This window comes from Elephantulus edwardii, unplaced genomic scaffold (assembly GCF_000299155.1).
Source record: "Elephantulus edwardii isolate Elephantulus edwardi_28Jun2011 unplaced genomic scaffold, EleEdw1.0 scaffold00063, whole genome shotgun sequence".
Classification (NCBI taxonomy): domain Eukaryota; kingdom Metazoa; phylum Chordata; class Mammalia; order Macroscelidea; family Macroscelididae; genus Elephantulus; species Elephantulus edwardii.
In genome coordinates, this window is record NW_006399813.1 from 7,166,659 (window position 1) to 7,192,108 (window position 25,450).

General features: G+C 45.2%; 1 protein-coding gene across 1 annotated transcript; it reads left to right on the top strand.

Annotated features, from left to right (window-relative positions):
- The first annotated feature begins 1,204 nt into the window (after positions 1 to 1,204).
- Positions 1,205 to 25,005, top strand: PFKFB2 (6-phosphofructo-2-kinase/fructose-2,6-biphosphatase 2). Its single transcript, XM_006887938.1, has 14 exons — positions 1,205 to 1,312; positions 11,871 to 11,996; positions 12,810 to 12,906; positions 13,502 to 13,568; positions 13,650 to 13,724; positions 14,080 to 14,136; positions 15,444 to 15,568; positions 19,224 to 19,431; positions 19,854 to 20,000; positions 20,906 to 21,010; positions 22,769 to 22,898; positions 23,657 to 23,719; positions 23,969 to 24,033; positions 24,677 to 25,005. The coding sequence occupies exons 1-14, from the start codon at positions 1,225 to 1,227 to the stop codon at positions 24,875 to 24,877; spliced, it is 1,554 nt and encodes a 517-aa protein (XP_006888000.1). The 5' UTR covers positions 1,205 to 1,224; the 3' UTR covers positions 24,878 to 25,005.
- Positions 25,006 to 25,450: the final 445 nt, after the last annotated feature.

The following is a 25,450-nucleotide window of genomic DNA, read 5'->3' on the forward strand; positions in this document are numbered from 1 at the left end:
GTGATTGTAGGAACAGAGCAAGTCTTTGAAGCAATAGGACCTTCTCCCCTCGTGAGCGCCTTTGTTTTGGGTTCTGGGAAGTGAGGCTTCTGTCTTGGACAAACTGGAGTGTGTCTCGCCTCAATTCGAGTCTGCATTTACCCCTTATGTGCACGTAACCTTGGGGAAGTAATTTACCACTCTCTGCGCCCCAGTGATCTTTTTTTTAAAATATAGTACATCTCAAGGGAATAGATGTGGACAGGGTACGGAGCAGGGTTTGAGAGTGAGTGTACCACAGTAGAAATGGTGATGTGCTAGGACTCTCAGCTTCTGGTCGTAGTTTTTCCTGAAGGGAACAAATTCGAGTTCCCCTTCCCCTCTCCCACTTGTCTCGTTTAATTATTTTTTTTTTCAAGGCAGAGTCCTAATAATTGGATGGAAATTATCTTTTTTATAATGAAATAGATCAATGATTCCCTTGCTTCTGCTATTGTATCAGATTATTAAAACTCTGCAATCTGGAGTCATAAAGGACTATGGATACGTAACTTAATGACAATTAACCTTAGTTTTACAATCTGTAACGTGGGAAAGATCCGGTGAGGATCTGAAGAGATGGGATAGTAATGGGCATAGATCAATGGTGATTAATTTTATAAGACACGATGAATGGGAATGATTGTATGAAGCACAATGTGAATGTTAAAAAAAAGAAAAAAACATGGGCAGATTGTCATAATGGTAGCAGAATCTCTTCTAGCATTGTTGGCAGGATTAAAGAAGATTATTTATATGAAAGTACACTGAGTAGGTGTGTTAAGTGCAAATGTCTAGAGCACTCTAATTGAGGAAGGATGGGGCTTGAGAAGTTCATGACTTAAAGACACAGAGAGATTAAATGGGAGAAAGAAGTCTAACTTGACTTTCAAAAGGATCCTTCATACAGTGAAGCTTGTGCAAACTGGAACCTATCAGAGAAAGAATAAGAGGGAAACCTGTCAGAGAAGGAAAAGTACATTTCTACTAAAATGAGTGATAGAAAAGTAATAAGTCTATCATCCCCTGTCAAACGTAGGCAACTTTTGAAACCATAAAGACAGAGCGGGGCAGTTTATGCTCTCACAGGTTTCACTGTAGGACACTGTACAGTGTGCCTCCTCTTTGCAGTGTTTTGAGGGCTGTCCCTTTCTTGTCTCCCTTACATCCCTCTTGTCCCTTCCAGAGGTCCCCTGAGGAGCTACCATGTCTGTGGAGTTTGCATCTTCCTCAGAACCGAACAGCAGCCATGAAACCAAGACCCCAAATCTCCGAACAGCTGAGAAGAAATGTTGTGAGTTCTGGAAAAGTTGAGGGGCCTCTCCTTCCCAGGGTTTTATTTTGGGAATATCGTACAGCTGTAATTCTGGACTATGCGGCTTAGTAGAAATGAGAGAGACTTTGACATGGGAATTAGAACAGCCTCCAGGGAGAGATTTCCTGTCTGTAGGTCAGCAGTTTCTTACTGATTTGTTTTCCCCTGCATCCCCATCACCAGGATGTTAGCACACTTGTTTGCTGTTGGAAATGAAGGCGAGCATTAGTGAGCACACAGTGATTATGTCAGACTGTCTCACTGACAGACCCCTTGCCATCAAGTCTGTTCTGACTCATAGTGACCCTATAACGCAGAACAGAATTGTCCTCTAGGGTTTCCAAGATTGTAATCTTTACAGAAGTAGTCTGCCCATCTTTCTCCCACAGAGAAACTGGTGCATTTGATTTGTTGCCCTCTGATTTAGCAATCTAGGTAACAGTAGTTCACTAGAGTTTGTTAAGGCAGAGGTAACCTGAAGAAGATTGGCAGTTCTCACTCATGCAGGGGGTTCTGTGGAAGAAAGGCAGTAAAGATTTCAGCCAAGATGGCCCTGTGGAACAATCTACTCTGTCAAAACTGGCTCATTGCCATTTGGTTTGTGTTTTGGCTACTGCTATCAGTTTTCCTTATCTTTTGGGTTAAATTTAGGGAGAGGACTGCAGTAGTTACAGAGAGGAGCCAGTGTTTCTTGCCTGCCCTCTTCCCTGCAGGTTTCAGGGCAATCAGGTCTGACATTTGACTTCCCCACATACCGTAGGTGTGTTTCTTTCTCACAGCTTCAGCTTCTTGACAAACTATTATGATTGTTATTCCTGTAGCTTCTTTTCTATGGAAACAGATTTCAGGTGAACATTTTCTTGCTGATCTTTTAGACAACATGAGACTTTTTTAAGGAGAAGAAGCAATGTTTCTTATGCTCCCTACAATTTGCATCCTGAGCATGATACAGACTGCTTAGTCCAGGCCGAAAAGGTTCTGGGAAGCTGGTACCCGGATAGTTCTGGGAGCCTTAAGGAATGCTAACCCTTGCTCGGGTGCTTCCAGATTGTGCCTGTCCCTCTTTAGAGCATGTCGTCAGCCAGTTCTCACTTTAGCAGTTATCTGTATCAGCAGGTGGAAGCAGCCGACCTGCATGAGACTGAGAAGCATGTTGTGCTCAAAAGCCTTCCTTAGAACCTCCTTAGTGCCACACACCTTGTCGGTCTCATGGTTAATGATGTTGATTTCCCCTCACCTTGCACCAGGGTGGCTTACTGGAGTTTGAACTGCAGTAGAGCCAGCTGGGTTGCATGTGATACTGAGACACCTCTATGATTAGTGTCTGCTTTTTTTGCCAGGGCAAGATGCCAGGTCCCAAGGGAAAAATATCCTGTGAAAGATCTTAATACAGCATGAGAGTTCCTTTTGGAATCACACTGCCTGGTTTGAAATGTGGCTCTCCTGCACCACCACTGTGTGCCTTTAAATGAGCTACTTATTCTCTTCATGCCTCAGCTTGCTCTTTTAGAAAATAATATTCATAGAGTGTTGAATATACCATGGACTTCTAGGAGAACAAACAGGTTTGTCCTAGAGAGGGTGAAACCAGACTGCTCCTTGGGGGAAAGGATTCTGCAGCTTCATCTGACGTATTTTGGGCATGTTGCAAGGAGGAACCAGATGTGGAGAGGAGCATTATGCGTGGGAGGGTGGAGGGAAAGCACAGGAGAGAAGGACCCTCGATGAGGTGGATTGATTCAGTGACTGGGGTAATGGGAGTGGGTGTGTCAGAGACAATAAGGTTGGCACAGGATAGAGCAGGGTTCAGAGCTCTTGTATATAGGGTCACTATGAGTCGAAAGGTGACCCAACAGAATGTGAAAACTACAGAACAATCTCACTGATTTCACATGCAAGCAAGATTTTACTGAAGATTATCCAAAAACAACTGGAACAGCACATCAACAGAGAACTACCAGAGGTCCAGGCTAGGTTTAGAAGGGGTCATGGTACTAGGGATATTGTAGCTGATGCTAGATGGATCTTAGCTGAAAGCAGGGAATACCAGAGGAATGTCTATCTGTGTTTCATTGATTATGCAAAGGCATTTGACTGTGTGGATCATAACAAACTATGGCTGACTCTGAGAAGAATGGGAATCCCAGAACACTTGATCGTTCTAATGCGAAACCTATACTTGGACCAGGAGGCAGTCGTCAGAACAGAGCAAGGGAACACTGCATGGTTCAAAATTGGGAAGGGCGTACACCAGGGCTGCATCCTATCTCCATACCTTTTCAACCTATATGCAGAACAGATTATCCAGGACGCTGGGCTCTATGAGGAGAAATGTGGGGTCAAGATTGGTGGACGATTTATCAACAATCTGCGTTATGCAGATGACACAACCCAGCTTGCTAAAACTGAAGAGAACCTGAAGCACCTGCTGCAGAGTGTCAAGGACTGCAGCCTGCAATATGGATTGAGGCTCAATGTCAAGAAGACAAAGATTCTCACCACTGGACCAATTGGCAGCATCAGGATGGATGGTGAAGAGATTGAGATTGTACACAGCTTTAGTTTGCTTGGCTCCATAGTCAACAGTCTGGGCACCAGCAGCCAGGAAATTAAAAGGCGCATTGCCATGGGAAAGTCTGCTGTTAGGGACCTCTCCAAAGTACTGAAGAGCAATGGTGTCTCTCTGTAGACTAAGGTGCATTGGATACAGGCCATGGTCTTTGCAATCACTTGTTATGCATCAGAGAGTTAGACAATAACCAAGGAGGATAGAAGGAGAATTGATGCCTTTGAGCTGTGGTGCTGGAGAAGAGTATTGAGAATACCATGGACTGCTAGGAAAACAAACAGATTTGTCCTGGAAAGGGTTAAACCGGGTGGCTCCTTGGAGGCAAGGATTCTGAGGCTCCGTCTAACATACTTTGGACATGTTGTGAGGAGAGACCGGTCCTTGGAGAAGGACATCATGCTTGGGAGGGTGGAGGGACAGCGCAGGAGAGGAAGGCCCTCTATGAGGTGGATTGATTCAGTGACTGGGATAATTGGAATGGGAGTGTCAGAGACAGTGCGATTGACACAGGACAGAGCGGAGTTTAGGGCTGTTGTACATAGGGTTGCTATGAGTCACAAGCGACTCGACGGCACATAACAACAACAACATGAGTCGCAAGTGACTTAAGGGCCCATGACAACAACAAGAACAATAGTATTTATTAGTATCAGGGAGCTCTGGTGGCCTAGTGGCAAGAAGCTGCACTGCAATCCAGAAGGCATGTGGTTTTAGACCACCAGCTGCTCCATGGGAGAAAGATGGGCAATCTCCTCCCATGCCATTAACCACCTCTGAAAACCCACTAGATGATCAGCTCTGGATTGGTTCTGACTCAACAGTACACAACAACAACAACAACAGTACCTAAGGAACCCTGCTAGCATAATATATGATGTGTTGGACTGCTAATCAAAGGTTCAAATTCACCAGCTACTCTGGAGCAGAAAGATGGGCATGCTGTTTTTTTTTTTTAAATTTTATTTTTGTGTGAGTGTACCGTCAAATCAGATCTGACTGGTACAGGAGGAGATTGTCCCTCCTTCACCCGGCAGAGCATCTGGTGGATTCGAACCGTGCGCCTCTGGGATTGTAGTTGCAGCTCCTTGCCACTAGGCCACCAGAGCTCCCCAGATGGGCACTCTTGTCCTATAAAGATTTATAGCCTCAGAAACCCCGTAGAGGAGCATTATGAGTCAGAAGCAATTATGTAAAAGTGGTCTAAATACTGTCCTCAAAATAATGTTAGAATAAGTGAGTGAGTAGAGTAAATCACTTAGAAGAGCTAGGACATTTGAAAAAAAAAAGAGCTGGGACAGATAGCTGTGCTGATGCTCTGGTGGGAGCTCAGTATTTAAGGGTCTGTGAATTCTTTTTTCTAGTGTAGAATGCTTTCTCAGAGATAGTCATCTTCTTATTTGACAATTGGACAGCACTAGAGACTGAGGTAATAGGATGCACTTCTCCCATGGATGTGAACTGATGTTACTAGGTGAGCTAATCCCAGGGAGGGCAGAGAACTGGGAATCAGGGTGCCGGGAATATTTCATACTTTTTTTCATCTCTTCTGCAGGCTTTCAGTCACCTCACAAACCCCCTGCTGTCAAGTTGGTTTTCACTCATAAAGACCCTGTCAGACTGAGTAGCCAGTGCCCCCTGGCATCTCCAGGGTTGTACCCTTCATGGGAGCAAATCACCACATCCTTCTCCTCGGGAGTATCTCATGGCTTCAGATCACTGGCCTTTTGGTTAGTTAGCCTCATGTTTAACCCATGCCACCATTGTTGTGTGCTGTAGAGTCAGAACTGACCCATAGCTGACCCTCCGGTGGGTTTTCAGAGGCAGCTAATCGCACGAGAGGAGATTTTCCATCCTTCTCCCACAGAGCTGCTGGTGGCTTCAAGCTGCGTGCCTTTGGTATTGCAGTGCAGCTTCTTGCCATTAGGGCTCTTTAACCTTCTCAAAAAGAAGAGTACTCCTACATTTCTTTTAGCCTGTTTATTCAGGAGCTCTGGTGGTAAATGGTCAACGTGATTGATCGGCTATTGGCCGAAAGGTCAATGGTTGGAACCCAGTAGCTGCTCCATAGGAGAAAGGCATAATAGTATTCTGTTCCATAAAGATTTACTGCCTTGGAAACTCCATGGGACAGTTGTACCCTGTCCCGTACAATCATTATCAGTCAGATTCAACTGGACATTGAAGGGTTAGTGTAGCCTCTTAATTTCTTCTCTGGCTCTAGTGTCTCCTCTCTGGTGGCTTATCCTCAACCTGAAGCAATCTAGGTGATTCTGAAGCACCCGGCATTCATTTGACACCCACCTTCCCACCCAACGTGCTGTGGGGATTGGACTGTGAAACTCTCACAGCCATGGCTGAGGGAGAAAATAGTTACAAGAGTATGTGTTAGGTTCTGTTTATTCTCTTTTTTCCTGCTGTTTACCTGTACCATGGTTAAGTTCCTTCGTGTTCCCACCAGCCTTTGCTTGAATAGCTCTGCCATTATCCTCTTGTTACTCATTACCCCTGTATTGGTTAACTCCCACTCTGCAAAATAACTGGGCCTCAGGGCTGATTTCAGGGAGCCCAACACTCCAACCTCTGAGGAGATTTACTGAGATATGCACCGTTCCGGAAAGGGGTATGCCAGCTACGGCACCTTTAAGAATCCCAGAGGAGAGGATTCAGGATTCTTTGAAAGCCAGAATGGGCATGGGGTCTGTTTGATTTACTTTCTTTGCTTCTTTCTTCCTTTATCCCTCTGTTTCATTTCTTTCCTATATTTATGTGTGTATTTAAAGTCTGAGTAGACAAAAACAATCTGAGTCTGTCTTAGTTTTCCAGTGTTGCTTTTGAGACATATTAGAAGTGGGTGGCTTTGAAGAACAAAAATTTTGTTTCTCATAGCTCTGGAGGCTGGAAGTTCCAACTAGTTCTCAGCTGTGTGAATTTCTGTCTCATTGATAGGCCAGCTTCTTGGTTCCTTGGCCATCCTCAAATGGCAGTTGCCCCCTCCTCATCCTCAAGTGGCAATTGCCTCCTCCTCATATGTGTATACCTGTATCTCATGATGACATGGGATAAAATAGGGTTCAGATCTGTCATTCATAGGGTTGCTGTGAGGCCTGCTTGACTCAGTGACACCTAACTATGACAACCATCTGCTCTTTTATAACTTCAGAGTGATTGGACTTAAGACTTTCAGTTCTTGGGTATAATTTAATTAATATAATAAAGAAAATGGTTTCCAAGACAGGATTGCATCCACAGGTAGGGATAAAGATAACTCCAACACAATTCAAAGCATGCACTTTATACTCTTTGCCTCCTCTTCCCCTCAAAAAAAAAATAAAATCTGTGTCCTTCCCATATGCTAAGCACATTCACCATACTGTATCATCTCAAAAGTCTTACCCATCCCAGCATCAACTCCAAATCCAAACACATCTGAATCATCTAAATCAAGTATGGCTGAAACTTTGGATGTCTCCCGTGTTTCGCAAAATGCCTTTCTATCTATGGGGTCTGAAGCTTAGAATGTTCTCATTGCAAATGGCAGAAATGGAAGAGAAAAAAATGTGTCCTGGCTGCCAAACACCCAATACCCAGCAGGGCAAATTTCATGAGCATTCATGCCATAAAAACAATCCTCTGCTTTCGTTGGGCAAAGTCTGTACCTTCTAGGCCCACTTAAATGGCAGCCTCATCTTTACCCAATGCCGTAGAGTCAGTTCCAACTCGATGACGTTGTGTTGAGTTTCTGAGGCTGTAAATCTTTACAGGAAGACACAGCCCATCATTCCACCTCGGGTTAGAACAGCTGGTCTCTGGTTAGCAGCCAGGACATTACCCTTACAGCACCTTATTCCCCTGGCTACCTCACCTCTTCAGTCCATGGCTACTCAGTTGTCCTGACTTAACCTGATTTACCTCAGGAATTAAAGTAGTGGAGACCCATTCCTTGAATCCTGGAGGGCTCTGACTCCACCCTTTGAAAATAGTAAGTGGCAGCGTCTATAAAGTCCATGTGTTTTCCGAGTCTTAATGAAGTACTCCAAGGATGGTGTTTCCCATTTCTTGGAGGACAACAGATTTCCCCAGCCAGGTAGTTCCATTGTCCCATTGTCTGTCTGTGCAATTCTAGAAGGCAGTTTTCCTTCATCTCCTCCCTTCTCTGTCCATTGCTGGTCTAAGGTGACAGATAGGATTTTGACTTTGGTGGTCTATTACGTTCATCAATCACAGACCTGATCTATTTAGAAGATGACTGTATAGCCATACTCATGGTGAAAGTTCCAGAATATACTTTCTTAGTTTGTACAACAGAATTTCCAAAATCTTTTAAGTACTGGTCTAATTTTGCAGTTTGCCTCTAAATGTGTTTCCTCCTGAATTTTACTGTGGTCAACAAGGAGAAAACACACTGTGTGGTTAAGATGTTGTATAAAAACCTGGCCTTAGTGGTATGGAGTTGTGTTGTCAACCCAAAGGCAAGAGGTTTGAATCCACCAGCTGCTCCACAGGAGAAAGACAGGCAATCTTCTTCTGTGTGATTTACAGTCTCTGAAAACCTGCTAGAGGGTCAACTAAGAGTAGTTTCTAAGTCGTTGGCCCTTTATCAGCAATATGGTGGCCTACCTCCTAGGGAGCTGTGCTGCTAAACCAGAGGTTCGAATTTCACAGCAGCTCCTCTGGAGCACTATAGGCCATCTCTTCCTGTGCCATTTGCAGCCTTGAAACCCAGTGGAAGTGCATCTAGGAGTCAGGTCCAATTAGATGCAATGAGTTTAAGTTGTTTTGTTTGATTATTTTTTAAATTTTCATGAGACCTATAGTCTGGGCAGAACCTTGACTTTGATTTTCTGCTGTGGCGAAATGGACGGAGCTCTCTTCTCTTCTAAGTTTTCCTGGCTCATGAACGAAGTTCTCAAGCCCTCAATTCTAGAGTTAATTTGTGGCAGGAACCTGAGTCTAAGGCTGAAAAAGTTAAGTTAAATCTTGCCTAAAGGAATTGCAGGAGACTTTCAGGATCCAAACAGCTTTCTGTAACATGTGAATGGTGTAGGGGTATTACATTGTCTCTGAGCTTAATCAGCTTAAGATACTTATTATTCAAATTAAGGTCCTGGTGGTGGTTTTGTTTTTGACAGGCAAGACAGAATGTTCCTGTCTTTGCTGAGGTAGTAGTTTGAGACAGGAAAATACAGTTTAGTTTTGTGCTCTGAAGTCCCACGTGAGAAACATTGCTTATTGCGCGCGCATGTGTGTGTGTGTGTGTGTATGTTTGGCACAGACAGGGGTACGTATGTGTAGGAAATGATGGGCCCAAGTAGGGGCAGGTGTGTGTGGGCTGTGACAGGCAAAAGTGGGAGGTTTGTGCTGGAGGGTACCATGGAGACTCCTTAGCCGCAGTATCTGATTACCTGAGATGCAGGTAAGCGCAGGCCTCCTGTGTATTTTATTGTTAGTGAATGATCTGTAGTGAACAAGGTCACTTTTTTTTAAAAAAAAAAACCACATCAAAGGTTCTTCTCGGCCTGGCTAGCAGCTTGTCTCTCTCCCAACCCCTTCTGACAGAATCAAGGCCTCGTTTCCAATTTGCAGTCCCTAATGGGGACGGAGGAGCTCTGGTGGCCTAGTCCATAGGGAGTTGTGTTGCTAACTCAAAAGCCAAGCCTCTCTGTTGATTCAAATCTACCAGCTGCTCTGCAAGAGAAAAACAGACCCATCCCCTCCTGCTCTGACAGGTAGCTTCTGAGAACCCGCTGGAGGGTCAGCTATGAGTTAGATCATCCCAACTCGAAGGCAGTGGGTGAGTGAGTAGTGTGCTGGGCGCGCTGGTGAGCTGCTCTGTAGGTTGTGCTGCTCACTCAAAGGCTGCATCTCTGGCGATTCTAACTCACCAGCAGCTCTGACAGAAGGATGGGAGTCTCCTGTGCTCTTTCTGTGCTCAGAAACTCCCTGGTGGGTCAGCTGTGAATATGTTCTGACTTGAGAGGGAGCTGAGGGACAAAATACCCAGTGAACCTGCATCTATGGTGCTTGCTTACTAACGTGTAGTGAGCAGTTCCTTGTTTTGACTGCATCAGAGTGTCAAAGCAACAGTAGAGTGAAACCCTTGTGAAATTGTTCAGCCCAGAGTACCAGGTAAGCCCATGCTGCTTTTGCTTAGCGCTGCTCCACCCCTGCGTTAGGCCAGTGTTCTCGAAGGCTCTTAGCACTGTCCACTTTGGTAAACACAGATGTTTTGGTAAAAACATCTGGTGCCCTGGTTGGTTTCCAAGCATCTCCCAAGATCAATTGATGTTTGAGCTTTGTGGAGGGTAAAGGACTTCTGGATAAAGTGCCCAATGGGCTGGAATGTGTGGACAAAGCAGGTAATAAGCTTAATCATCAGGGACTGAGCTGGAGAAAGTGAAGCTCCAGCCGGATTTTACTACTTAAACCTGAGACAACTGGTCTCCTGCAGAGTTTACCAGTCATCAGTGTGAGCTGAGGCTGAAGGATGATGTTTGCTGTACCTCTGCTCGCCTGGACAGGGACGGAAATGACTTTATGCTTATTGTTTTCCCAGGGCCTATCTTAGAGGGAGCTCCAGCCTAGGCTCAGCATTTTCCATGTGTACAATGGTTACGGGCCTAAAATCTGGCTCCTTTACCCCTACCCCTTACCAGCAGGGCCACTCTCTCTGCATTCTGAGTACTTCTTACCCAAGATACCAAGAAAGTGTCCTTCCCCTCAAAGTCTGTCCTCTCTTCAGGTCCTTCTTCCCACTTCTCCATTGAGATCCTTTGTAATTCCTTCCTCAAAGAGGAAAAATGAATTTCCCATCCCAGAACACTACTTTCACTGATTTGTATTATTTAAGTCTTATTGAGTCACCCTGTCTCAGGGCAGAGATGCAGCCCCAAGTTGCAGGGTAGCCTCTGAAACACAGGTCAGGAAAGGGGAAGAAGGCATTCTTTGCTTTCCATCCCTGTGTAGGCCCGCCTACTGTTTTCAGGCACGTCTGAGCCCTCGCAGATGACTGCCATTTGGACCCCTACAAAGTGACTGGCAGCAGAGCTGCGGCTACTCTTTCTTCATTTCTCTGCAGCGAGATGGGCAGGAAGGAGCCAGCCCCTGTGGGCAAGCTGAGGAGGAGTCACAGCCCATGTTTTTATGGAGAAGATTGACAGAGGAAAGCTCATGATCTGGATTCCAGCCCTAGACACTTTCCCTTGAGTCATTAGGCACCCTTAGGCAAACCTCTGAGCTTGAAGTATCTTTGTTTGCACCCACCTATCCCATGAGACATCAGTCTGTTAAATGAGCATTTCTGAGGTTAGTTTATAGAGGAAGGATGGAACTGTGATGTTCCTGCTTTTCTGTGAGTCATTGAGACATCTGGCCTGTGATGCATTCTTGATTGTGATGTCTAATGGTTCAGCTCAGTGGTGACACTTCCTGGGCCTTCAGGAACCTCTGGCAGGTATTCACGGTGGGCTAGAAAGTCTGTTGTAAGGAGTAGCTCATAGAGCCTTAGTGGAAAAGCCAAAGCAGGTTGGAGCATAGCCTTTTAAAAAATTCTTTTTTTCAGGGAGGCTATGAGCTTCAGGGTGGAAATTACAGTAGTAGAATCTCCACAGCTCTGCCATTTTCTTGTTACTAGGCATCCTAATGTTAAAGGCAGTTTGAAGGAAGTTTAATTTCTTTTTAATCTATGTTACTGATTTCTTCCATCTGTGGTTCTTCTACCTTGCATACTTCTGTGAAGATCTCAGACACATAGGAAAGAGGTAGATTTGGGAACTGTTGTAAAGGCTGTCTGATCCTTTGAATCTGTTTCAGGAAAGCCTACACACCCCTCAGTTTGTCTTCCTACTCTTACTGGACCCTGTTCCACTTGTTTTTGAGGGTTAAAGTGTATAGTGACTGAAGTTCCTCATCCAGTGTATGAGCCTTGTGTAAAATTTCTAATCAATTCTGTTCTGTTCAATTTCCTCCTAGCATGGGCCTCCTATATGACCAACTCTCCGACTCTCATCGTTATGATTGGTTTGCCAGCCCGGGGCAAAACATACGTATCCAAGAAACTCACACGCTACCTCAACTGGATTGGGGTGCCCACCAAAGGTAGGAGAAAATCACTCTTTTTATTTTATTTTATTATTTTTTTTGTGTGTACCGTCAAATTGGGTCTGACTGGTACAAGAGGAGATTGTCCCTCCTTCTCCCTGCAAGTCACTCTTTAGGAAGGAAAATGATAAAACACTCACACACCCCCCCTAAAAATAGGAGGGAGCACTGGTGGGCTAGTGACAAGAAACTGTGCTGTAATCCCAAAGGTGTGCAGTTGAAATCACCAGAAAATGCTCTGCTGGAGAAGGAGGGGCAATCTCCTCCAGTGCCAGTCAGATCTGGCTCGATGATAAACAAGAAAAAAAAAAGAAAGGGAAATGATGAGTCCCTGCACCTCCTGGATCTCTCAGGGGTGTGTTCCCTCTGGCATCAAGGTTTTATGGTGCTTCTGGGTAAACAAGGGTGGTTTCTTGGTTTGCTGGGCTGACTCTGTCCCCAGACTGGCTGACGTCTGGCTTGCACAGACATGGTTAGATTTGAAGGAGTGCCTTTGATAGAAGTATTAAGAGTAGATCTTTACATTTTCAAGGTACTTGCATATGCAGCCTCTTGTTTGATCCTAGCAGTACTCTTATGAAATAGTGTGACTGAATTGAAATGCAGACAGCTCAAGATGTGTTCCTGGTATAGTTAAGTCAAGGTGGAACCCAACTATTTTGAATGTTAAATCTGATATTGCACAAAATAGCAAGATGCTTTTTCACCCCTTTGACCTCCAAAGCATTAGGTAAGCCTACAAGTCCCCTCTGATGGAGCCATTGCATAATTTCACTGCTAAAGACTGTATTGTTTCACTGTCTCTTGAAGTGTTTAATCTTGGCGTGTATCGACGTGAAGCAGTCAAGTCCTATAAGTCCTATGACTTCTTCCGACATGACAATGAGGAGGCCATGAAGATCCGAAAGTGAGTCTACTTTAAGGCCTCATCCCCGAGTCAGCTCTTGCTCAACCGTGGTGGGAGTGGATGGGTCAGGACTTTATTTTCCTTTCAGTAAGCATGGCGATTTTAAGTGGATGTGATGGGCAAGACACTGACTGGGCTTAGGGAAGCAGAGAATTAGAATGGTATTTTTGAACAAGATTAGAAGGATCCAATGGGGATCTGAAAAGGCCGGGCAATGATGGACGGGGTCCAGTGGTGATTAATTTTATAAAGCATAAGGCCTGGGAATGACTGTATGAAACACAATGTGAATGAATAGTGTGAAACTTTGTAAGCAAACCAATATAAAATTAAAAAAAATAACAGAAAATGCATATAAGCTAAGGCTAAAGAGAGAGGAAAAAAATACACAGTGGGATAGTGTATGGACAATGTACGTAAGATAGTCTAAAGTGGTAAGATAACCTCAAAGGTCTCGTTAAATAATTTTGGCCAGTGGGAAAAGAAGGTGAGACGGGATGTGGCTCCTCCAGCAGTCTGACCGCTAGTGTTTCTGGCCGTGGCCGAGCCTGGTCTTGCCCCGCTCTTCTCTCTGACTTGCTCTGCTCCCCTGCAGACAGTGTGCTCTCGTGGCTCTGGAAGACGTTAAGGCGTATCTCACCGAGGAGAGTGGGCAGATTGCGGTGAGTCCGATGTGTGCTGTCCCCTTGGGAAGAGCCCATTTCTGCGTTCCCACTGCTCTACCTTCTGTGTTGTCTTCCCAGGTGTTTGATGCCACCAATACCACCCGGGAGAGGAGGGACATGATTTTGAATTTTTCGAAGGAGAATTCCTTCAAGGTAGGGTCTGACTTCCTTTCCAAGGAGTAGAGTGGAGATGAGGAATGAAGACGAGGAAGGGGTGGATCAGGACAGGATTGGCCATCTGATTCTCTTCTTTTGGGGCATACCCTCAAGGTTTGAGTATTTTCTTTCAGGTCCTTTCTCAGACCCTTAGCCTGTCTGTCTGAGGCCCTGGGGATGTGGTAAGAGCTATTTTTAAATGAGTAGGCCTTGAAGGCTACTTTCAGGAAGGAGATCCTTGGAGATGTGGTGGCCTGGGTGGGGTAGATGTGAGCATGTGCTTTTAATTGGCAGCATGATCTGTTAATTTGTGACTTGCTCATGAGGGCCTGCCTTCTTTTTTCCTGGCCAGGTGTTCTTTGTGGAATCTGTCTGTGATGACCCTGATGTCATTGCTGCCAACATCCTGGTGGGTGACACCCGTGTGCACTACCTCCTCCTGTCCATTCGTTGTGCTCTGTGTGTCTGTGTGTATGTTGTGTTGTGGGGAAAGGCAGACAAGAGGGTCATGAAAAACAACAACAACACAGAGACGTGGCTACTACCATGGTAACTTTCTGTCAGTCAGACAACCATTTGACAATTCTGTGTTCTTCCTTTTGCAAAAGAAAAATAAGGCTTTGAAGATTTCAATTTGCTAGAGCATAGAAACCTATACTTAAACTGTAGGAGTCCTGGCCCTGCGCTCTGGATATTAGATAGGTAGTGAGCCGAGGTGTATCTGCTATGGCAGGTGTGGCACAGGCCCCAGGTGCCACTTGAAGGGGGCTGCCAGTGAGCACTTTCCATCGCCAGTTGTGCTGAAACCATTGCTTTCACGTTTGAGAGACTCCATAGGTCAAGGCCAACTTCTTTGTGCTTTTGCTCTGCTGAGTGTAGAAAGGGAAGAAGCCAAGACAAATGACTTGGAGCACATCATAATCCAATTTTCATCAGTGAAAGCAAAGAAGGGACTGTTGTAAGTTACACATAGTGCCTTAATGTGCATTAGCTTGATTTGTATTTTTGAGCTGATATTGTGGTTCAGTTATTATTGGACACCACATGCTTGGTCAGGGAACCAGACTGCCATAGGCATCGTTTTCTGTAGCTATGCCTCTGGTGGTGACATATGTTCTTAAAATAGGTAAGACTCGTCTTTTCTCTGTCAGGGCTGTATTGTAGATGGTCATTTGCCTAGTGGTTGTCTGTGCTGAGGCCAATTCTCCCCATGCTGAGCTGTGTACATGTCCTGTGTAGTCGTGGCAAGATCTCCATTGGCTGGGCTGTCCTGAGCAGATATCTATGTCTGCTTCTGACGATAATGGCCCAGAAGCCAAGGGACATGGTCTCATCTAGGGAAGAGGCGTCTGGTCCAGGTCAGGCATGCATCAGGCCAAGCACCCTCTTCTGAGCGGTGATGGGGGGAAACTGAATTCCATTCTGTTCTTAGGAAGGTTCGTGAAGGGGTTGTTGCCCAGGAGTGGCTTCAGCTGCGTGACTGTGTCTGCCCTTCCGCCAAGGACAAGCACATGACTCCCTAGTCGTCTTTTTTCGTCTTGGTTGCCAGGGTCACAGGACCAGGGAGGGGGTGCCCAATGAGTGGGAATTGCCAGGGCTCCAGTGAAAGGCCACTTTTATGGACTTCTTTTTCTTCTTTTTTTAGCAGTGGCTATTTGCAGGAGGGCTGTTAAGGTCAGACCTCTGGCGAGGCCCTTGCTATTCTCATGATTTCAGGAGGTAAAGGTGTCGAGCCCCGACTATCCTGAAAGGAACAGAGAGAATGTGATGGAAGACTTCCTGAAAAGAATTGAGTGCTACAAAGTCACCTACCGGCCCCTGGATCCAGACAACTATGACAAGTAAGGTTAAAGGGGGCAACCCAAACCAATAATGTGTGTACCGTTTAAAAGGTTTTACATCTCTCATGTAGACTGCACGTTATGCTTAGCATTGAAGGTTTTCCAGTCTGTTTGATCTTTATATCATTAGTTCTTCCTCTTTCTCCTCTAGAGCAAGATTTTTCAATCTCAATGTTACGGACATTTTGAAGAAAGATAATTCCTTGTCGTGAGGGGCCGTCCCATGAAATAAAAATGTTTAGTAGCAGCTTCTGGCAGCTGTGTACTAGATGCCAATAATGGCCCTCAGTTGGGAGAACCAAAAATATCTCCTTTGCCAAATGTGCCTTTAAGGGGCAATCCCATCCGCCCACCCCCAGGAATCACTACTCAGTAGTTCTGAGCTTAAATGTTACAGGATGCTTCTCAGAGATGTGTCATCACTCTAGTCAAAATTGAAAATTGACTTTATACACATATATATATGTGTGTGTGTATATATATTCATACACCCACATATATAATATACATTATATACACTAAACAATGTAGCATTGGCAAATGAGCAAAACTGTCCTGGATGAAATATAGCTAGGATACTCAAAATATTGTTCCTTGTACTTTGGGCATGTTATCAAGAGGTTCCAGGTGAAGGACTATATGCTTGGTAACGTCGAGGGCCAGTGAAAAAGAAGAGAAGCCCTTCACTAAGGGGGCAGCAGCGAGGACAGCACAGGATCGGGCAGTATTTGATTCTGTTGTACAGAGAGTCACTATGAACTAGAATAGCAACTAACAACAGCAACAGGGTACAGCCCATTTTCTATGTAGTATATCTAATGTGTGTGTTTTGCATGTTGCATCCTTAAGAACATGTCTGGATCTGAGAAATGTCAAGTCATTGCAAGTCAGCATTCCTCTGGTGGTGTCTCTCAGCAATGTGGTATGGAATACAGAGGAGCTTGCTGTGTGTGAGGTGTGAGAGCCACAGCAAAACATCGAGCCCTGCCAAAGAAAGATGATATGAGCCTGGGAACATGTGAGAGTGTGGCCTTTTGAATGAGCACAAGGCAGTTAATAGCTCTGTTCAAATAAGGGACAGCTCGGCAGGACAAGAAAACGGCAAGATGTGAGGATATAGCTTCTGTTAAATACTGCTGTGGTCCAAAGTTTTTAGTTCCTTCATATTTAAGATGGAATTTTAGCATTTGGAAATATTCTCTTAATACAAAGGTTGAAAACCATTGCCCTAAATACAGCACAATGTTGTAGTTGTTGTTGTTGTGTGCTGTCGAGTCACTTGCACCTCATAGTGACCCTATGTACAAACAGCCCTAAATCCTGCTCCATCCTGAGCCAACTTTTCTGTCTCTGACACACTTACTCCCATTACTCCAGTCACTGAATCAGTCCACCTCATAGAGAGTCTTCCTCTCCTGCAGTGTCCCTCCATCCTCCCAAGCATGATGTCCCTCTCCAAGGACTGGGCCCTCCTTGCAACATGCCCAAAGTGCAGTATATGCTTTTTTCCTTTTATTGTTCAACTGTGATTTGAATAAATTAATTTTCCAGACAGCATTCCATGCACATCCTGCTTCACGACTTTGATGGCAATCACCAAGATGTAACAACATTGTTCTCACTTCTACCCTGTTCTTCCCCTTTCCATTCATCCTTCTTCCCTATAGCCGCCTGCCTCCTGACCTTTATCCCTGGGCAGATGCTGCTCTTGTATGTTTGATTGTTCCAAGAATTGAGTTCCTCCCAGGTGTTCCTGATCACCTCACAGGGCTGTCTATAGTTTGACTGAAAGCTGAGTCACAGGGTTATTTCAGTTCCAGACTGAAAGAGTGACTAAGGACCACAGTCTCAGGGCTTCTATTAGTCTCTGTCAGACCAGCAACCTTAACCTTTTTCATGATTTTGTGTTTTGTTCCACATTTCCCGCCCCTCTATTAAGGACCTTCTATTATGATCCTTTTCAGAATGGTTAACAGTGGTAGTTGGGCACCCTCTAATTCTTAGGGTCTCAGGGTCAGTGAGACGGAAATTTATTTACATGGTCAATTAACCCTTTGGACTAACGGTCTTTATTTTCCTCACCATTCTTTGTTCTGGATGCTGGGAGACCAGTATGTACATTCACAAGCTTTTAAAACCCACTCACTACTCACCTACCCCCTTCTACCCCTCCCCCCCACCCCAAGAAACGAGCAGGCCTTTATTGCGTGATCTGAAAGGAAGGCCAAGTGACTGTCCCCAGAGAAAGTAAAAATGGCTTAAAGGCAGACAAGAACAGAGAACTAGGGAAGATGGTATTTTGCTTGGAATTTGGTGCAGGGGTCTTGTTAATGAACTTGGGTGTGGGCTTTTGTAATCAGGCAGAGAGCCTTGTCAGGATCTCGTTTGGTCCTCCTTAGACATTATCAATTAGACATTATCAGTTTTCTTCAAGGAGCAATCAGGCCCTGACCAAAATAATTTTGTAACCATTATGCCAGTTGACCTTGATGTCCCCCAGAACTATGGTCTTCAGATCCCATACCCAGTGATTCATTCCCTTAAGGTGTTTGGTTAAAGCTAAGATGCTTTCCTAACTCTGCCTTCATTTTGCTTTACTACCTGCATAGGCGTATTAACAGTGAGCGTGCAGCACAGACGTAGGAATATCATTTGCTAAACCTATATGCAGGAGAAGGAAGGGCGCTCTCCTCTGTGTGATTAACTGCCTCTGAAAACCCACCAGAGAGTCAACTATGGGTTGATTCTGACTCTGTGCTACACAAAAACAACAAACCTGTATGGTCATGGGTATAGTCTCATTCATTTGTAATAACATAGTCTCTAGTTAGCCAAAAGTTCTGTATAGAAAAACGTGAATGTTTGAATGTGTCCAAATTCTGATAGATACAATCTATGGTTATTAGTGTCATTCTTCTCTCTCTCACCCCCACATCTTTTTGCTAATAAGCAGCTAGTATTATAATGAGAAAAATGAAATAATGGACACAAAGTAAAAGGCTGATAGAAGTACCTTTGAGAGAGTCTTGGTTGGGTAGATGTAGAGGATGCAGAGAGAGATCTCTCTGGGCTCCACCACCTCCTCCCCCTCTCCTCACAGCTGGAAGTGCCAGTTTTTGCCTAGATCTTGACCACTTCAATGGGAAATTGTGTATTGTTGCCAAATTTCAGAATTACCAAAATCATCAGGTCAAATCTGTAGTCCCCGACAGGACGCCTGGATTCTATACTTCTCTGGCTTGCATGGTGCTATATTGAATAAAGCACTTATTACTGACTTCTTTGAAGTGCAGGGAATCTGGTATAGTTTTAGCCTTGAGGAGTAATCCATTATATTTTGGTAATGTGGATCAGGTATGACAGGAGATAGACCACTATAGATAACTATAAAAATCCTTTCCCCTCCTATTATCTCCTCACAATTAGGAGATGATAGAGTTGGAACTGAGGAGTCTTTGAACGGTGCATATGTTTAGGTGCTCAATTACTAGTCAAAAGGATGGAGGTTTGAAACCAGCCACAGGCGCTTGGGGATTTATCCTGCAAGCCCTATGCAGTGCATGTAGGTTTGCCATGGCTTGGAATCCACTTGACACCAACTCGAGACTGTTATGTCAGGGTTTTAAACTGAGGCCTGTTTCCACCCCCTTCCTAGGGATCTGTCTTTCATCAAGGTGATAAATGTGGGCCAGCGATTTCTAGTGAACCGAGTCCAAGATTACATCCAGAGCAAGATTGTCTACTACCTCATGAACATCCATGTTCAGCCGCGCACCATTTACCTTTGCCGGCACGGGGAAAGCGAATTCAACCTTCTGGGGAAGATCGGGGGTGACTCTGGCCTCTCAGTGCGGGGAAAGCAGGTGAGTAGTGACCCAGCAGGCTGGGATTTTCTAGGCTTAGGGCTAAGGAGGTCATGGTTGAGGTCATTTATTTTTTTTATCCCCTTCTTGAAACCCATTTGAGCGTAGGCTGTAGGTTCAGATTTCTAAAACTTTTCTGGCCAACCAGTCATTGAAATCAGAGTAAATTGGAACCTACATTTTTCATGGGTTTCTGTGATCACTGAACTATCAGATATTTATTGAGCACTCCTTGCATGTTTAGCAGTGCTAAGGTACAGGGTGCTCCAGTGAACTTCAAGGCCCTTAAATAATTCCACCACCTTACAGATTTTGGCTGTGACCATCCACATTGTCCTTTATGGGCAGGCCTAGCAGCTGTGTGTGTGTGGTGTTTTGGTGTTTTGTTTTTCTTTTTTACAATTTCTATTTTCAAATCTCAGTTTGCCCAGTCCCTAAGGAAGTTTCTGGAAGAACAAGAGATAGTGGATCTCAAAGTGTGGACAAGCCAGTTGAAGAGGACCATCCAGACAGCTGAATCCCTCGGGGTCACCTATGAGCAGTGGAAGATTCTGAATGAGATTGATGCTGTGAGTAGGAAGACACAAGAGCTAAAATGACATATGAGTCTCATGTTTCGGCAAGAAAGAAATGCCGTGGTTAAGAGAGTTGACTGCTAATACAGCCAGTCCATGGTGGAATGTGGCCGTGTGCCTTTGTAAAGATACATAGTCTTAGATCGCGGGTGTGTGTGTGTGTGTGTGTGAGTTCTCTTCTCCTCTGCAAGGTTGCTAGGAGCTGCAGTTGACTTGATGGCATTGAGTTTTTGCTTAGGCAAGACAGGAGCCCATGTGTTGCAGTGCTTAGGTGTCCAACTACTAACCAAAAGGTCAGTGGTTTGAGTCCACTAGCTGCTCCACAGAAGAAAGATAACAGCAGTCTGATTCTGTAAACCCTCTAGCAAGTTCTCCCATGTTTTACAGAAATAACAGCATTTTTGTTTTGTAAGACATCGTTACTAGCTCTTATCTTTATTTCTACTGAGATCACTTGATCATGTATTTTGGAAAAAATCCTTTCTAAAATGTTCCTTAGCTGCTTCTGTCCTTGAATACAAATGCCAGCATTACTTTCTATTTTCTTCCTCTCCACCCTCCCCTCCTCCAAAAAGCCTGCCATCTGCTGGGTTCCTCCTCCCTTCTCTGTTCTTCCCCTGGCTTCCTGTTTGGATCCACTGACTTTTCTTGACCTGTGGGTTGCCACCATCACAGGAGACCGCGGCCACTTAAGCCAGAGATTCGACCTCTCTGCTCACTGCAGTGGCCATCACCCTGTGGGTCCCACATATCCTCCTGGCCAGTGGGTTGCAATCTGTGATAAGACCCAGCTCAGTGCCTGGGATGAGCAGAAATTCATGTTCCTTGGTGTTGTCCTTCCTATTTGGGATGGAGCTTGTGTTCTGTCTGCCTCCTCAAGCCCTTGTGGCTCTTTGCAGGGCGTGTGTGAGGAGATGACCTATGCAGAGATTGAGGAGCAGTACCCGGAGGAATTTGCACTTCGAGATCAAGAGAAATACCTGTACCGATATCCTGGTGGGGAGGTGAGGCTTCCTTCCACCATGCCATCCTTGCCCCCCAGCCTTTGTTAAGAGCTTACCTTTTATTTGAGCAAAGAGTGGAGTGTGATTTTGGGGTCCCGCAGAGGGTGATTGAGGGATTAGGTAGTTTATCCATCTGCGGTTGGGTCACACCGTATCTAATGCCGCTTAGGCAGTCAAATGCCTAAATCTAATTAATCTAAGACCTCAGGGGATGAGATGGTAGGTTCCAGAGAAGGGACTCTCTATGTTGAGATCTGGAAGGAATAACCTGATCTTGTTTGTTTGTTTTTTTTAAATGACCATATTTAATTTTTTTTTAGGTTAACGCCTTTTTGTTAAACATCTTTTATTATTATTGATTTTAATGAAAGTTTATAGAGACTTAGGCTTTCCAGTCATTCATTGTTGTACTTTTCTCCCTGCCCACCCCTCCCCCTACTTCACTCTTTTCTTTGAAGAGTAAAAGAAAAATTCTTTCATTGTTATACAATCACTCTCCCCACATCCACTCCACAGTGTGGCCTTCATTCTGGACTCCTGTCACAACAATAATACCTAATCATATATTCCTTTTAAACAGTTCTCTCTCCTATCTGTTTCAGTGCAGAATACATGATTTATCCCATCTTTCTCAGTCTCCCCACAATGTCCTTGTTTTACAACAGTGGCACCATGCGGTATTTGTCCTTTTGTGACTGAGCTATTTCACTCAGCATAATGTCCTCCAGGGTCACTCATTGTGAATAATATTTTATTGTATCCTTCATTGTATTTAGATAGTAGAAAACTTTACATTTTCATATTTTTTTTATATTACATGTGGCATCAGTTATATTTCCAGTGTTGTGTAACCAGCACTGCTGTTTGTTTCCAAAGCATTTTATCACCATATCCAGAAATCAATGTAATTTTAGTCTCAGAGTCACTTCCCTTGACCCCGCTCCAGACAGCAGGCATGTTCACTGAGTAAACATACCATGATAGGAATTCTTTTCCCTACCACCTTTAATGTTTTATGGACTAATTGGCTTCATACTCTAGGGCCTTAGAAATCCCTCAAGCCTTTTCCTGCCTCCACACTGCCTATTATTTAATGGGAGGAAACACTAAAAACAGCTGACTTCAGCCCCCTCTTTTTGCCCCTTCTCTGTGTGTGTGCATGTGTGATGTATTTTGGTGAAAATATACTCAGCAAAAGACGCATCATCCCAGCAATTTCTACAGGTACAATTCAGTGACATTAATCTTGGCATTATGCAACATTCTCCTTTATCCTTTCCCAGTTGTGCAAACATCCTTGTCAGCCTCTCAAGCTGCTGTTGTCAGTTTGATCCCACTGAGATTATTCTTTCATGAGCGCAGTGCTTTGAGGCAGACGTACTTGGCTAATTGCATGAAACGATCGTTGGGTTCAGAGACAATTTCAGGGAGTAGTTTTAGATTGAGGTTTAAAGATTATCTCAGGCCAGTAGTGGGGAGGGGCATGTCTCGGTGGCTCCTGACAGTCTTCTTTGTGCTGTTCTTGATTGCCATCTTGCTTTAGAAATGCCTGAGTGTTCTCAAAGCTGTCAGACTTAGGGAGCTAGCAAGTGACACAAAGTGGCCCAGCCTTCAGGAGGAAAGCCAGCTGGGGGAGGGGGGTGGGAGAGAGAGAGAGAGAAGTGATCCCGTTGTGCTGGGACTCTGCCACCAGGCAGGCTGCTGCCAGCTTGCGCCTGGGCTCCTCCCAGCCAGCTTCATTCCCCCCCCCCCCCCCAGTCATACCAGGACCTGGTGCAGCGGCTGGAGCCCGTCATCATGGAGCTGGAGCGTCAGGGCAACGTGCTTGTTATCGCCCACCAGGCTGTCATGCGCTGCCTCCTGGCCTACTTCTTGGACAAGAGCGCAGGTGCCCTTTGAGGGAAGGACCCGGCGGGGGTGGCGGCACATCTGTAGGGGAGACAGCCTGACTTGAGTTGATACCAGGATCCCCATGACAACCAGATTTGGCCTCTTCTGCTCAAATTGGGGGTCAACTGCCTGCTAAATTTACTCTGTTGGTGCAAAAGCCAACAGTGGAGCAGGGCTGTTGCTGGAGCTTCTTGATCCCGCTTGACTAGAGGGCCAGCTCTGAGCTGACACTCCTGGAGGCATCAGGAAAGCGATTGGCCATTGCCAGCTTGTTACTTTGACCACAGGAAGAGGTAATTTAGAAGCACTTTCATGCTTTGGATGACAGTATAGGACTTTGTTCCTGAGGACAGAATCAAGGAAGTACGACTGCTTTCTCACACGCCCCTTCCCTTCTCTTCCTGATCCACCTGAACAGCTGACTGCTGGCAGGTTGACCTCTGTTATTCCCAGGTGTGCCACGATCTTCCTGTCTGTTGGACCCTGGCTGCAGCACTTAATCCTCTTTTTCCTGCATGGGAGGATTAAAGTTGACTCATTGTCTCCCTAAACCCCACAGTAGCTTGGGGGGCTTCTTTGATGACCCTCTTAACAATGACTATGTGGGATTTAGAGGAAAGAGAGTGAGTTTTCAATTATACGTGGTGGCCAGGAGAAAGCAAGCTTGTTCTGAGCTCCTTAGCCGTTCTCTCCCGCTAACCTGACCTTACTCTGTAACACTAAGAGACTCACCTAACCTGGCCTTTCTGCTTGCAGATGAGCTACCGTACTTGCGGTGCCCGCTCCATACCATCTTCAAACTAACTCCAGTGGCCTACGGTAACTATGAGGACTTGGGCAGGAGGTGGGGATTTAGGAAGGACAAGATATTTCCGTTTTCTTAGATGTTTATCTGGACGTTCAACTTTATCACCTTCATATGCCAGGAGAGTTTCATCAGTGTCTTCCATTTTTAAAGGGATGTATGTACCTGGAAATACATGTATACCTTTAGGATATGCTTCCCCATCTTTTTGTGTGTTGCTTTCTTTTTCCTCATAAGACCTCTTTCCTTTCTTGTTTCATCAGGGTGCAAAGTAGAAACCATTAAACTTGACGTGGAGGCTGTCAACACTCACCGTGACAAGCCGACTGTAAGTATTTTACTCTGAGGAACATGTCAGGTCCCCTGCCACTTTGAGACCTTGAACTTTCCACTTCAAGAGACTGGGAGTTCTCTGATGTACAAAACAAAAACAGGTCCAGGGCTAATGTCCTTTGTAGTCTGCTTGCTTCTTCCTAGAGGAAGAAAGATGCTAGAATTATTTTTAACAAGTTCCTTTCATGAGTATTAACCTTGAAAGCTGGCTCCTGAAAGTTCAATTAAATATAGAGAATGTGTTTGATTGAAGGAAATGCAGGTTTTTGTTCCCAGGAAGCTCTGCTATTAGAAAATAGGGTGCAGAGGAGCCTATAACATAGAGCCAAGAGGTTTTAAGGTTAGCTGTGATGTTTAGTTCTGTCCCTGGTGATTGGGGTTACCTTACACAAACCCTTGCTTTCTTTGGGTTTTCTGCTTTGTAGTATGATGTCCAGTGAACTTCACCCTTTATGAGCCTTTTAGCTTCCTTAGACTAGGAGACGTGTCTTATCAGGACTAAGGGACATGTCTTATCAGGAGCCCTAGTTACAGAGAAGGGGGAGTAAAGGAGGCAGCTGTGGTCAGCAGCATTATTTAACCTTGAGTGCACTTTGGCTTGGCTCTCATTTGTGTGGTGTCCCTCCGTTTCCAATCAGAACAACTTCCCCAAGAGCCAAACCCCTGTAAGGATGAGAAGGAACAGCTTTACGCCTCTGTCCAGTTCGGATACAATAAGGCGTCCAAGAAATTACAGTGTTGGGAGCCGGCCCCTCGAGCCCCTCAGCCCTCTCCGTGCCCTGGACATGCAAGAAGGGGCCGACCAGCAGAAGACCCAAGTCAGCATTCCGGTGGTGTAACCGTGTGTTTCCCTCCAACCCTGGCATCCTGCCCTCCTCACTAATCACCAAGGAGTCCTTTAACTTCCAGCTCCCTATCCCATCCCCGCCGGGCCATTAATTTTAACCCCGGACATGAGGTCGTGTGTTTGCAGACCAACGATAGCATCTTTCCATTTGAAACAATTTTCCAGCCAGGGGCAAATTGGGTCTTTTAGGACAGTTCCTCAGATGGGGTGGCCTGGTTCAGGAAGACAAGGGATAGACACACTTGTTGGGGTGGTTGGCACAGGTGAGGCTGAGGCGAAGCGTGCTTCAGGCTTCCGATTCTTCTTTCCATTCCCTGGTGTGTATAGTTGGTGGTTGGTGAAGTGGGGCGGCGGGGGGTTGGAGCTCCCACACAGGCTCATTGTTCCTTCACTGTTGTGTGTCTCTTTAATGTGTGTTTCACTCACAGTTCTTATTTGCCTGCATTCTTTCCCCTCATTCATCTGCTCTTTGGAGTGTCCAGCGTCATGCATGACATTGTGCTGTCTGTCTAGGAAGGAAGGGCGGCTGGCAAGAGAGAGGAGTCCAGGCTTGGTTAGTGCTTTC